The sequence below is a fragment of the Musca domestica genome, unplaced genomic scaffold (genome assembly GCF_030504385.1).
Source record: "Musca domestica strain aabys unplaced genomic scaffold, Musca_domestica.polishedcontigs.V.1.1 10, whole genome shotgun sequence".
Classification (NCBI taxonomy): domain Eukaryota; kingdom Metazoa; phylum Arthropoda; class Insecta; order Diptera; family Muscidae; genus Musca; species Musca domestica.
In genome coordinates, this window is record NW_026712115.1 from 10,380,704 (window position 1) to 10,395,662 (window position 14,959).

General features: G+C 34.2%; 1 protein-coding gene across 1 annotated transcript; it reads right to left on the reverse strand.

The window, feature by feature from the left end:
• Positions 1–774: 774 nt before the first annotated feature.
• On the reverse strand, positions 775–10,521 carry LOC131804031 (protein late bloomer-like). Its single transcript, XM_059126254.1, has 5 exons — positions 10,200–10,521; positions 9,899–10,072; positions 9,556–9,711; positions 9,294–9,488; positions 775–930 (listed from the first exon to the last, which is right to left on the reverse strand). Exons 1-5 carry the CDS (start codon positions 10,257–10,259, stop codon positions 853–855), a joined length of 663 nt encoding a protein of 220 aa, XP_058982237.1. The 5' UTR covers positions 10,260–10,521; the 3' UTR covers positions 775–852.
• Positions 10,522–14,959: the final 4,438 nt, after the last annotated feature.

Genomic DNA, 14,959 nt, shown 5'->3' on the forward strand with positions numbered 1-14,959 from the left:
AATTTCACAAATCTGAATATTTTTTCTAACGCAAGGTCTGATGTCAAGTTGCGATGTATCGGCTCACTCCTTCTTCTCCCCCACAAAGGGTAAACATTTGGAACAATTATAACTGTTATGAAATGTGAAATATAAATCGGATTGTCATAAAATTTCACATATCTTAATATTTCCAACAACACAATATCTGGTGTAAAGAACTGATAGAGAAGACTCCATGAAAGTACGGCTACTATGCGCAAAGGAGGTTTTTCCACGATTCTAGGGTTTATTGAACTATTCACCATCACCTAAACCAACACTAAGGCCAATAAGTTTAATTAATGTAAACACAATTATTTAGTTTTATATTATTTTCATTAATATATTTTCTTATATAAAATAAGTCTGTGATATATATTTTGTTTTATTTTTTCTTGTTCATACCGTCATATGTATATAGAGTTGTGAATCAAATAACAAATATTCACTTATATACGTCGTATATGTAAATAACATGTTGTACATAATATGATTTGAATGTTTGCATGTATGTATGTTTGTAGGTTTATAACATTTATATGGCAATATATAAAATCATAAAAATACAATTCACGCTTCATAAATAAATAAATATTTATATATATTTTTGGTTGTTGTTTTTTATTATTCGTAGGTACTTTTTAGTGACCTGTCATCCCTTTTTACGTGTGTGTGTTTCTATTTTTTTTATAAATATGTCAATAATTTACGATTCCGTTTTGCATTCGATACAATTAAAAATATATTTTAACAAAAATAAAGAGTCAAAAATATAAATACGTTTTATTTGTTTGTATATTCCTCATTCGATTCGACAAAGTCAGTATTTGACTAATTTTCAAATTGTTCCCTTCGGCGTTTGTTACGCAAGTTTATTCCCAGCAAGGATGCTAATCCTAAGGCACATAACTAAAAAGAGACAAAGAGTTTAAGAGTTAAATATTTGATTATATTAGATGTATATATTAGATAACATTATTATCATATATATTTCACATACAGTGAAGTGCCGAAGGTAGGACACTTGGCTATGAATTAAAACTTAAATAATTATTAACCAAGCATTTTTTTGCTTGTTTTGATTTTGTGAACTTCCCTAAAAATTTTTTTCTTTGATAAAGTTTTGTTTCAGGTTTCATATTAAAAGTGAGATTATGAAATTCAATTGCCCACATATATATATACAGGGTGAGATAAAACAAGTAAATAAAAACATTAAGTTCGGCCGGGCCAAACTTTTAATACCCTCCACCTTAGGGTAAAGGAAACATTAGAAAAAATTTAGCAAAAACCATTAAAATGCCGAATATCGGGAGGTACCGTTATATGGGGGCTATACCAAATTGTTGACCTACATATGCAAGGTTCCGCCAACGGAGCTAGAACCCATTATGACCTACAAATACCAATTTTCAGACAAATACGTGAAAAAAATTTGGCAAAAATCATCAAATTACCGAATATTGGGAGGTACCATTATATGGGGGCTATACCAAAACGTGGACCTATAATTACAATGACTCGCCATACGAACTGGGACCCATTATGATCTACAACTACTAAATTTTCAGCGAAATTCGTGAAAAATTTGTCAAAAATAATCAAAATACCGAATATTGGGAGGTACCGTTACACTGTACGACAAATTTAAACTTTTGGTCTCACCCACGATCAAACTGACCAGATTCTGAAAATATAGCTCAAAATAAAATATACGTATCTCCCAGTTTTTCTAGATCAATTCATTTAAGCTTTTTACGAGTAATTCAATTTTTGGAGTATTCAGCCAGTATATACCTATATATGTTTAATGTCCTAGTGACCCTAGATTTTAAAAACATTGATGTTATCAACAACAGTGCGTAAGTGTTCAAACGGTTAAGAAATGGAGTGTCAAAAAAAAATAAATTTTGTTACGTTTGTGGCTTATTTGCACCTCCAAAGCATTTAAGATGTATTAAAGCAAGTGTTGAAAAAGGTTTTGAAGAGTATTTCGTTGTTTTGTATGTTCCAAACCTATGGTACGTGCCAGAAGTAATCTGCGATTATTGCTATCGGTGATTAAATGGATGGAAAAGTGAATCGGTTGTACATAAAATGAAATATGTCCGGCCTACAATTTGGTTACGACGGACTGAGAACTCATCTGAACAATGTTATTTCTGTTTAACATAGACTCGTGGGTTCCGTTATAACACACGCGAAAAAATGGTTTACCCTAACCTTCAATCAGTTATAAGGGCACAATTAAGATGCACCCAATTTCCAACAGCTCCTTCGGAAAAGAATATAGCTTGCCAGGAAATTGAAGTTGGTTCATTGTCCATAAGAGAACTATCTCCTTCAGAATTTTTTCCGACAAGTGAATACGGTTCAGAAGCAGTACATTTTGTGACACAAGAGGACATTAATGACTTGGTTTGCGATGCTAAAATGTCAAAAGAGTCGGCAGAAATAGTGGGTTCTCATTTAAAGCAAGCTGAAGGCGGTATTGCTTCATATTGGAAATGAACCAAATGTACCAATTGCTTACGCAACTTGTATGGTTGAAACGTACGAAAATATGAAAATAATTTTGGATTCAATAGAATACAAGAAACACACATGGATAATTTGTTGTGATCTTAAAGTTGTTTCTCTGCTTAAAAGGTGTAAAAAGAGGATTTTCGAGGCACCAATGCTTTTTGTGCGTTTGGGAGGGACGCAGAAAAGATCTTCACTATACCAATTTTGAATGGGAACCTCGTACAGATGCTGAGTTGGGCCAATTTAGTATTGACAATGTACCATTGGTTGAATCCAGCAAAGTAATTTTACCCCCTCTCCATATTAAGTTGGGTTTAATTCAAAGTTTTATAAGAGCACTTAACACAGACAGTGCAGCGTTTAAGCTTATTAAAGCTATCTTTCCAAAAATGAGCGAAGCTAAGATCACGGCGGGTAAGTGCTTAATGTCTCTCTTTTCATTTTTTAGTTTTTAATTGTTCCTCTCTTCAAGGTGTTTGCAATGGTCCACAAATCAAACAACTGTTAAGCAGAAAAATATGCTTAGTCCCATAGAAAAAAGATCATAGACCGCGTTCATAAACGTTATAAATAATTTTTTGGGAAAAAAGAGGGCGGGAAATTATAAGGAAATTGTAGAAGAACTGATTGCTTCGTATCTTGCGATGGGAGTCAATATGTCCCTCAAAATACATTTTCTTCACAACCCGCCGAACTTAGGCGACTTCAGCGACGAGCATCGCATAAATTGAAAAGAGATACAAAGGCAAAGACATGAGGTATATGCTGGCTCAATACTGTTGGTCACTTTGCCGTGAGACAAGAACCGATATGTATAAACGTCAAAATAAACGTATAAAATTTTCAAATTAATTTAACTGTTAAGTTTTACCTTTTAATTTACAACTATAAAAATTACATTTTTATTGTTTAATACTCCAAAAATTAAATTGCTCGTAAAAAGCTTAAATGAATTGATCTAGAAAAACTGGAAGATACGTATATTTTATTTTGAGCTATATTTTCAGAATTTTGTCAGTTTGATCATGGGTGAAAAATCGTGTCGTACAGTGTTATATGGGGACTATACCAAAACGTGGACCTATGCATACAATGTTTCGCCACACGAATTAGGACCCATCATGACTCACAAATACCAATTTTTAGACAAATCAGTGAAAAAATGTGGCAAAAACCATCAAAGTACCGAATATCGGGAGGTACCGTTATATTGGGGATATACCAAATCATGGACCCATACATGCAATGTTTCGCCAACGGAGCTAGAACCCATTATGACCTACAAATACCAATTTTCAGACAAATACGTGAAAAAGATTTGGCAAAAATCATCAAATTACCGAATATCGGGAGGTACCATTATATGGGGACTATACCAGAACGTGGACCGATATATCTCATTTTCAATACCAACCATCCTAGACACAATACCAATTGCTCTGCTAAATTTTGGCGCTTTACGTCAAATAATGTTGGCTGTATCGTGATTTCAACAGACAGACAGACAGACGGACATCGTTAAATCGACTTAGAATTTTATGCTGATTATGAATATATATACTTTATGGGGTCTACGACGAATATTTAAGGATGTTACAAACGGAATGACAAAGTTAATATACCCTCCTTTCCAAGTTGGAGGGTATAAAAATGCAACAAAGGCAAATGACATTTTTTTTTTAAATTTTATTGAATGAAAATTCGCGGCGAAGCGCTTGCTTGAGGTGATCGACACTTTGGTATTTTTTAGTGTAAACCTTGCTTTCCAAAATACTCCAGACACAATAGTCCAACGGATTAGTATCCGGAGATTTTGTTGGCCATTCTGCGGTGGAAATGAAGCGAGGAACCTGACCTTGTAACCATTCTTGGTCTGCAAGGTCTGCGGTCAAAATGTTTGCGTGTCCAAGACTTTAATACACCCTCCAGAATATCTTCGCCATAATATTCGGCATTTATGCTGATGCCACGGTCGATTAATACGAGCGGAGAGCGACCATCGGCTGTTATGGCGGCCCACACCATTACCATGGCCAGCGCTTGAGTTCTGGTGGCCAACCGAAGGTCAACATTTTCAGCTAGCCTCTTTGGCAAATAAACACGATAATTTTATTTGTTTACAAACTGCTGGACAACGAATGTTTTCTAATCGGAGAAAACCAAATTCGGCAGTTCACCACTTTCGGCCAAGCGGAGTGGAATTTCAATGCCTTTATCCCGAGCTAATTTTTCAATACTTCTCTTGACAGAAAACAATAAAACCGCGTAAAAATACGTTAGTAAAAATATGAATAATTTAGTCACATTTTGTCATATATTTTTTTATTTTTTGTCAAATTTGTATATGCCGTGAAATTTTTTTTCAATTTGAATTTCAATTTTGAATTGCACATTTTTTAATATTTTTTTTTTGTGTTTTGTGTTTGATTACACATTCAAAAAGCAAAGATAATAAAATTATTGCCCAATAAGATGGAGGTTGCGACTTCGATCCTAAATTGACCAACATATTTATGTGGAGCTTATATCAAAGCGTGGGCATTTTATTTTCGTATAGCAAATGTACATTCAATAATAATTCAAATTTTAAATTATAGCCCAATTTGTCGAAAATCGAGATTGTTATCACATCAAAATACTTAAAGTCTGCAGATACAGTTATAATAAGATTGTGCCTAAAAGAGAACCAATACACCGAATTAGTCTGGTAAGTTTTGAATTATTTTGTTTCAAAAAAACTAATTTTGTCTGTTGGGCCCGCCGAAATAGTCGGCTACCGCGGTGAGCCAATGTTAATATTTAGATTTGAAAAAGATTCCCCAAATCTAGATATTAGAGCTTATTCGGTCGAAAGTGACAGATTTATCCAAAATTACGAGTATCAGGTAGTGGAATTATTTGAGGGCTATACCTTAACGAGGACCCTCAATATCAATCATCATAAGAATGACGTATACGTCTGTGCAAATTTCAAGCATCTATCTTAAATAATGTCATAACATCTGTCCCTTGACGGCCGGCAGATGACATAGTTAAATGTAGAATTTCACTATCGGGATTCCCAATAGTTTGAGGTATTACAAGTAATGGCAAATAGTTTACCCCCATCTTATGATTGTGGGCATTAAAGAGCAGTCGGATAATGTGATTAGGTCCTTCCAAACACATAAAATAGGCCGTTACCAGAAATTAGGTGCTTATTTTTATTAAAAATTTCTACAGAAATTATCTACTAACAATAAACTTTATTGAATATAGAAAAAAGAAGAGGCTCATATATCATGCATGTGAGCTTCTTAGAGTTTCAAAAGTCTACATCAATTCGATAGACAGCAGCACATTATTTTTTTAAAAAGAAATGACATTATAATACGTTTACATATAAATACGTTTACTTGTTTTTCAAATACTTTCAAAGTAGTTTAACCCTACAAAAAACTTTAACATAAACATGACATTAGATTACATCTAATGCGTCTCAGACCATTGCTTCCCAATGTTTTATAGACTCCAACCAATCTAACAAAAGTAAAATAAGTTTATATATCTTCTTTCGAAAAATGTGATGGAAATAGTTTGAAATGTCGGTGGGGAAAGGTTTATTCATTACTAAGCAACCTACAAACAATGTAATTCAATGTGAAGATTATATTTGCTTTTTAACTTTTTGTCATTATAGGCTTAGCATCAGTTCTATTATTGACAGTTTTGAGTTGCAGTGAGTTTTCCCAACCGAAGATGTTGTTAAAGGAGGAAGGGCTTTGGCAGCTTCATCAAAGAATCAAGGATACTTCCCAGCAACCCAGAGTCAGGGTTCGTTGATTATTTGCGATTGTAAGAATTTTTCATTTGCCTTTGTCGACATAGTACTGTGTATTTGGTCCTGAAATTGGTTACCACACCAATTCGACTTTTCGAGGTTTTTTTTCCGAAAAATATAACAAACATTGGCTGCTCTTGGTTTTCTAAAATTTGTGTTTTAACTCAATCACAAAAGTCTTCTTCACAAAAGTCTCCCACAAAAATATTTGGTTTAGAACGCTCGATTTTTTCGTAAATAGCTAAAATGTTTTAAAAGTTCATTTAAATAAATTAACTCAGAGGACATCAAAAGTCCAAATCTTCCCTAAACAACAGGAATTTGAATATATTAACCAGTAAAGAAAGATCAAAGTCGGGCGGTGCCGAATATATGATACCCTAGACTACTATACATAATTAGTAGAGCTACCCATAACAAATAATTTATGAGGAATAGATAATACCAACTATGATTATTTTGAATGCATATTATTGTTTTAAAGCAGTTATAATATTAAAACGCATTTGTACCCTTCCCATCCAATACCATTGCTATAGAGTGCATTGGGTTTGAACTTAATTTGGCACAGGCATTTCTAAGCTGTGTCTGGCATGTGGCACCAAATATTATTGTTGTGGAGTGCGTATTACGGATGTGAGGAACATAAATACCGAATCGGATGAAACATATATATTTGAGCTATATCTATATCTGAACCGAATTTCATCAAATATGACACATTCTATTCAATTTGGGCTGATATAACCATTTGGTGTACAATGAAGGTGAAATTATATATGGGAGCTATAACCAAATCTGTTCCGATCTCAATAAAATTTGCCACGTGTTATTCTAAGCCATTTTACCGAATATCGTTTTTATGTTGTGTATATTAAGGCGGTGGAGTGTGTAAATATTAATTCTGATGAAATATATGCATGAAAGCTGTAGCTATATCTGAACCGAGTTTCACTAAATTTTACAAATTTGCCTCTATGTTGAATTCAGTTGTATGTACAAAAATGCATCGTATTAGGACGAATATTATACCGATGGAGCACAATAAAATTGAAATCTAAAGAAGATATATATGGGAGCTATATCTAAACTTGGACCGAACATAACCAATTTCAATAGTGTACGTCATTAAGCAAACTAATGATTTGTGGAAAAATTCATATTAATCGGACAATACTTTACATGGAATGAATGATGGATAAACTGACTAAGATTATCAAAGAAACTATGGGTCTATCTCAGTTTCTTAAGCACGTTACAAACAATTACACAAACACAAAATACCCTGTACCAGAAATTGTCAAGGGGATAACAATTATATTGAATAACAAACTTTCAATAGCAAGATTGTGACAATTCTGTTAAAAAATGTAGCTAAAACTCTCAAAATAGGAATATTAGAGGCATCGCTATATGGGGACCATACGAAGAGGTGGATGTGTACAGACAATTTTCTTCTGTAAAATAAGTAGTATTCATTTGTTTTAATAACATGATCCACGTTTTGGAATAATGTTACTTGAGGTAATCCATAGCTCTCTATAAATGTTGAAAGGTCTATATTAAATATTAAGAAATTGATGGCAAAATATTGGGGTCTCTTCGTATACATAAAAATTGAATACAAAATATGAAATCTATCTATGAAATCCACTTGAATTATTCCCCAACCCGGACGGGCTATTGAGCAGTGAAGATATAAGAAGATATGAAGAATTCGGAAAAAGTCCTATATTTGTCGAAAATAAAAAAAATGAGTGAGTAAATGGGCTTAGAGAAGCAATTTGGGCAGCATAGTTCCAATGTATGAGTTTTTGGTGCATCCATTTTATCCACCTAAAAAAGATTCTGGTATTTTTAAGCCAAAATCTTGTTGTTTTTCTCCAATTATCTCAAAGAGCAACAAGTTAATATCAGTCCAAATGACATGAATTTTTGTACATCCGACCGAATTCAAGTACGTCAAATTTGATGAAAATCGGTTTGGATATAGCTATAGCTCCCATATATATGTTTCATCCTATTTGGTGTTTTAAGTCCTTCACATGAGTAATATACACTCCACAATAATGGTGTTTGGTATCAGATATTAGATACAGTCCAGAAATACATCTATCAAATTTTATCAAGATCGGTTTGGATTTGGATATAGCTCCCATATATATCTCCAGCCTATTTCGGGTTAATTGTGCGCCAAATTTTTAATCTCACAACAATTGACGTGAATTTCAGCACATCCGACCGAATTCAGTTTAGAAGCTAGTACATCAAATATGGTGAAAATCGGTTCAGATATAGCTGTAGCTCCCATATATATATTACATCTGATTAGGTGTTTACATTCATTACGTGTTCATTTCGTAATATGCACTCCACAACAATGAGTGCATATAGCAAAGTTATTTGGTATAAATGATCAAAATGTCTCCGTCAAGTTTGGTGAAAATCGATTCGGAATTGTTCCCTCCGAAATCAAATTATAATTGCTCTAAAGCCACAGGTTGATAGGTGGTATGATATACTTCAAAAAAAAAAAAAAAAAAAAAATGCAATATAACTTCTTTTGTTATCGGAGCTCTATTAAATATGTATATATGTGTAGGGTATAACATGGTAGACCCTGCCGGTCTTATGATTTTTCCTTACTGGTTTTGAATTGTTTAAATCCACACTTTGTGTTTTATATCTGGCTTTCCACTTATAAAATTTACGTTTTAGGCATGTTATGACGCTTATGATGGATGAGTTGAAAATACTGTTACCACATTCCACAACCAAACACCCTTGCGAAAAATATATTGCCAAACACACTAAGCTACTGACTTGAGTTCTAAAACGTTCTCATCGAAAACAAAAACATGCAACAACAAATCTTAGAGCAGCACTAAATGATGTCAAGGTCACATTACTTCAATGGTATACATACTTCCAGGAAGAAGATAATCCATTTCACTGTCAAACCAATTTGACTGTTTTTCGATGCATTCTCTTCGAGAACCTCCAAACAGCCCTCCTTGAAGAGGTTCTCAAGTGTTCTCTCCTGGTTAAGGTAGCATTTTTTCGGTATTGCTCCAACGATGTGTTCATAGTCCAATGAACTATTTCGGCCACAGCAGTGATTCTGAAATTGAATTATTAATGATTGTTATCCCATTTTCGGATAGCAAAACGCTTTAAGAAATATTTACACTTGTTTCTATACTCGAAATCCGGTCTTCGTTGAGAGTGTAATTCGACCACAAATTATTAAAATCATTACGGGCATTTAAAACGTAGTCCGTGGAATGGGCTGCCACAATAATGTAAAGTTGGAATGCCAACAAAAATCCCACACACATGACATACTGAGTGTCGGAATACGGTTTGGCAGGACGTAAAGGGGGTCACAATAAAAACAAACGCATCATCGCCACGCATCAAAACGGAAAGTAAACAAACGAAAACGAAAAAGGAAAGGGAAAGTTGTTGTTTAAAAAAAGTGAACTCATACTGTTCTCTATCTCTCTCTTTTTGTGTCAGGAAAATACTCACACTCCATATTAGACTCAAGGAATGACGACAAGTTCCAATACAGCCCGTGAATGAGGTGAGTATAATAAAGGATCCAATGAATATTTGCACTACCACAGCTACATGTTCGAAGGTGCCAGGTGTGGAGGAATTCAATTCATACACAGACAATGCTATCAGACCAATGCCAAGTAACTGTAAAGAAAAGGAAAATGAATACACAAAGTTTAAATAAATATTCAAACCACTTGGCGTATGATTACTGGAGAGTATTTAAAAAATTGATGAAGTGCGTATATATTTCAAAATTGCTCATACGTACCGATAACACGGTGTTAACTATGCTCAAGAGCACTTTGTAAAAGGACAATTGGCAACTCATCTTCCCCTAATCTCGTTTTGTGACGGGAAATTTGAAGAAAATTGTTTATTTTAATTGTATTTTCACTACAGGAGGAAATACACAAAATAACAAATATCGAACATCACATTCAGTGCAGTTTTCCTGTTTTTTTTCTTTCTTTACAATAAAACACTCCAATTTACTTCACTTCACTATTTACTGCGTTGTCGTTTCTCTTCTTTTTCACTTTGTACTGACCACCACTTGCTTTCACAGCCGACAATGAACTACTAATCGCTCTGCCTGTGTCGTTCTCATCTTGAATTGGATTTCGAATTTTGTGCGTTCTGCTGTGCAGTCCTTTTTAACGCTTTGTTTTGTTGTTGTTTTTCTTTGTTTGTCCATTTTGTTTTGCTCCGCTTTCCGCTACTTTCATTTGGAGGGTAGTGTGCCATGGCATCCAGCAATGATGTCATGGGTTGAGTTCCTTTTTTCTCAATCTCTCAATCGTTGCTCTTTAGTGATGTCAATTGTGGCGTTTTTTACAATTTGTTTTGGCGGGTTTAAGGGGGGAGGGGGGGGGGGTATTTAAGATGTTGACGGTGTGATACGGATGAGTTTTTCGAAATTTAATAAAAAGGATCTAAAAGAACAAGCATCTACTAAATGCTGTACTATGGTATAAATTGAAAGAATAAAGCTAGAATTGTGAGCTGTAATATGTCAGTCGTTGTAAGAGCATAAAAACGGCAAATTAAAAAAATTGAAATCTGTATTTTTAAATAGTCATTGGGTAAAGTTATGGCTGTGCTGAGTAAAAGGAAAAAGATCAATATATCCCCACATTCTGCTATAGGCCTAATTTGAAGCTACTTCTTGATTTTAGTACCAAAAGTTGACCAAAATAAAATTTAAAGTTATTTGGTATTTTATTTTGACGGAGTAGTACAGCTTCTTGCAAAAAATTCTCAATGTAGGTCAATGTATTTGAGTAGCCATCAAGGTACATCTTGATTTTAACTAAATTAATTGGAAATTATTGGACCGACCCATATTTAATACTAATGACTCTATAGGAAATTCAAAGTTCTCTATCAAATTTCAAATCTGAAATCTTTCTATCTCAAATTTTGCGAAGCATAAATAAAAATATTAAAGACCCTATGGGTAAGTTAATATATAAGGGACCCTAAAAATGTTTGGTCTAAGAATCCAAAAAAAAACCTTTTGATCTACTAACCGAATATTATAGCCTCCACTAAATTGACAGTAATCATAACTCTCGTAACATTAGATCTGGTGTAAATATAGGACCAATATTTATGCTACATTAATTTATGGACAAATGCTGAGAGTATTTAATATATACTCGTATCCTACACTATATATCTGTCGGTACACTAAAATTTCTGTTTATATACAGACTAACTTGTTTTTGTGATTGTTTTATTTTTGTGGTAGAGGTACTTGAAGAAGTTGACCCGTATTACGTATCATAGAACTCGATAAAAATTTCGAAAAATGTTAAGATGGACCTAATTTGGACTAAATCGGTTCTGCCTTAAAGAGTTAAAGTGGGCACCAACCAGACAGATAGACGAACGGAAATATCCTGCATATCGAATGTCCTAAAATGGATTTCGACCAAAGAGACATTAGACCTTAAACATTAATAATACAATGAGATACACTTTTTGGCCATATTAAAAAAAGTCAAAATGTTTGGCAACATTGTTCGCCGAATAAACACTTCTACAGCGGAGAGCATTATTTGAGTATTATTGAGTATTCGTTAAGGACGAAGTGTTTGTATGTGTATTAGTGAAAAGTTAAAAATAAGTTCAATGTTATGTTGTTTACCGTATCTACACGAAGACTTGAGTAATAATCCGCCTTTCATAAACATTGTTCGAATAAAAGAATCGATGACAAATGTGTTAACCGTTTTTAGGCGATGTGGGCTTTTGGTTTTAATGGAGATGAAGAATGGAGGAGATCCTTACTGATAGAATAAAGAGTTCTTGTTTTTCTCTATCTGGATCAATTACAGGGCTTAACAGCTGATTTGATTTGAATCAAACTAAATTACAAAAATTTGTAGTTACTACTAGCCACCTTAACGTTTTTAAGGCACGAATAATTGTCCTTCTCTAAGGATTGTTTATGATGTTTGCGCTTATCATATGGACATACATATATTTCTCGTATAGAGAGGAAGATATGTATCTGATTTCGTCCAAATTTGGTACATTGTAATATAATTATTAAACCTAAATCGAGTTCAGAGTTTCGGAATTTCGAACACATAATATAATTATTAAACCTAAATCGAGTTCAGAGTTTCGGAATTTCGAACACATCAATATTTCTATCAACACAAGATCTGGGTAATCTAAAACGGTTAATTTTTGAATAAAACGACAATCCTATTATTTTCAAACTTGATACAAACTAATGGTTCTACCAACACAAGATATAGTGAGGATAAGGATATATCAGTTCATTTTTTTTTAGTATTTTCCCCACAAAGAGGTCAACATTTTGAATAGTCATATTTCTATTCTTCTTCTATATCTATAAAAAAAGGAAAATGTTTATACGTTTGATTGTTTGTAATTTATAGGCTCAAAAACAACCGAAGAGATTTTTGTGAAAATTTCCAAACATACTACTGCTTAGCCTGAAAGCAACATAGGCTGTATAAATTTTTGAAATTCCACTTGGAAAGGGAGATGTAGCATCAGACTTCAAAAAAATTAAGTTTGTGTATGCACGACTTTATTTGCATATATCTCCCACATACAGGATAATTTTTACATTTTTATTTTTAAATTTTATTGAATGATAGCAAAAAATGTCGGAAATAGCATCAAATTTTAGAATAAGTTTAGATTTGTTCGAATTGGTCACCTTTGGCACGAATTAAGGCCTTCAAACGGCCAATGAAACCGCCACACGCTGCCCGAATGTTGTTCTGCGGTATTTTGGCCCATTCCCGGTGAAGCGCATGCTTGAGGTGATCGACACTTTGGTATTTTTTAGTGCAAACCTTGCTTTCCAAAATACTCCAGACACAATAGTCCAACGGACTGGTATCCGGAGATTTTGGTGCCCATTGTGCGCTGGAAATGAAGTGAGGATACTCATTTTGTAACCATTCATGGGTGGCCCGTGCTGAGTGCGATGTTGGAATGTCCAAGGTCTGCGGTCAAAATGTTCGCGTGTCCAAGGCTTCAATACACCCTCCAGAATATTTTCGCGATAATATTCGGCATTTATTCTGATGCCACGGTCGATTAATACGAGCGGAGAGCGACCATCGGCTGTTATGGCGGCCCACACCATCACCATGGCCAGTGCTTGAGTTCTAGTGGATAACCGAAGGTGCACATTTTCAGCTGACCTCTTTGGCAAATAAACACGATCATTTTGTTTGTTTATAAACTGCTGGACTATGAAACCAAATTCGGCAGTTCACCACTTTCGGCCAAGCGAAGCAACTCTTTAGCTCTTTTGAGTCCATTTTCTTTCTTTTGCGGTGTAACTTCTTGCACTTTTTGGAATTTCAATGGCTTTACCCCGAGCTGATTTTTCAATATTTGTCGAATGGAATATTGCGATATGCTCAGCTCATGAGCCATTTTTCGGCCACTGCGATTAAGTCGCTTCTTTACTTTTCGAACCATTTCTTCTGTTTTCTTCCGTCCACTTCCTTGAAGTCGGGCTACGAGCGATGGTACGAGACACAAAAGATGTATTGACATTTAAATGCTGAAGTGCTCCAACGATGGCCACTTGTGGTTTTCCAGCCAAATATAAAGAAATCACACTATTACGCTTGAATTCCATCACGAATAAGTTTTTTTCTGGAAAATTCTCACCCAAATGCTTTTGCACGCTTGTAAACAATATAATGAGCTGTCACTGGAATAATTTTAACAGCTGTAGGACGAGTGACTTAGAAATGACGGTTGCAGTTTTTTCATCTCACCCTGTATGTCATAACGTGGACCTATTTCTAAACTTAATGTCTCATAATTTTTACGACATCCTTCCCAAAGCAGGGACTGAATTTATGTTCTAAAAAAATGTTTTTAATTTTTTCATCTCACATTTCTTTCCTTTATAAAAGTTTTAATTTCACATTTTCATAGAACGAGAATTGAGGCACAAAGACTACAATAAAAAGTTCATTAACAGATTTGTTATCGTAATAAACTTAGACCAGTAAATGTTGTAACGTCATACAACATGTTGTACAGAGAAACTAATAAAAAACCTCACCTTAAGTGATTAACCCAATTTAAGCAGGTAATACACACAACTGTTGAACTTGTGACACATTTTTTTAACATTGTATATAATTATTACTCATGCGACAGAAACACCAGTGCCTACTACTCCCACTAATGTTTTTCGTGTATAATTATGTTTAGTTTATTTGTTTATTATCGAAACACTGCACGCAAATAATGCACGTTGGAAAGGTACATATACAAATTTGTGAGAGAACATTTTCCCAAAATGAAACAAGTATGTTCATAATTGTGTTGGGTGTTTACAATTGGCGATGTCAACATCCGTTTTATTGATGTCAACATCCGTTCTTATTTTCATTTTGCCGAAGCAACAAGTTGTTCGAGTATTTTTCTTCCGTAGCAAGAGAGCTGATGAGGTTTTCTCCATATGCTCTCTCAACATTCATATTTCGCCTCCGTTTGACACCAACCTAACCAATG

Excerpts from the sequence above, each read along its gene's own strand:
- LOC131804031 (XM_059126254.1), bottom strand. The coding sequence starts at position 10,259 with ATGAGTTGCCAATTGTCCTTTTACAAAGTGCTCTTGAGCATAGTTAAC. Across the intron at positions 9,489-9,555 it reads TTTCGAGTATAGAAACAAGT|AATCACTGCTGTGGCCGAAA; the intron begins GTAAATATTTCT and ends ATTCAATTTCAG. Across the intron at positions 931-9,293 it reads GGATTATCTTCTTCCTGGAA|TTATGTGCCTTAGGATTAGC; the intron begins GTATGTATACCA and ends GTCTCTTTTTAG.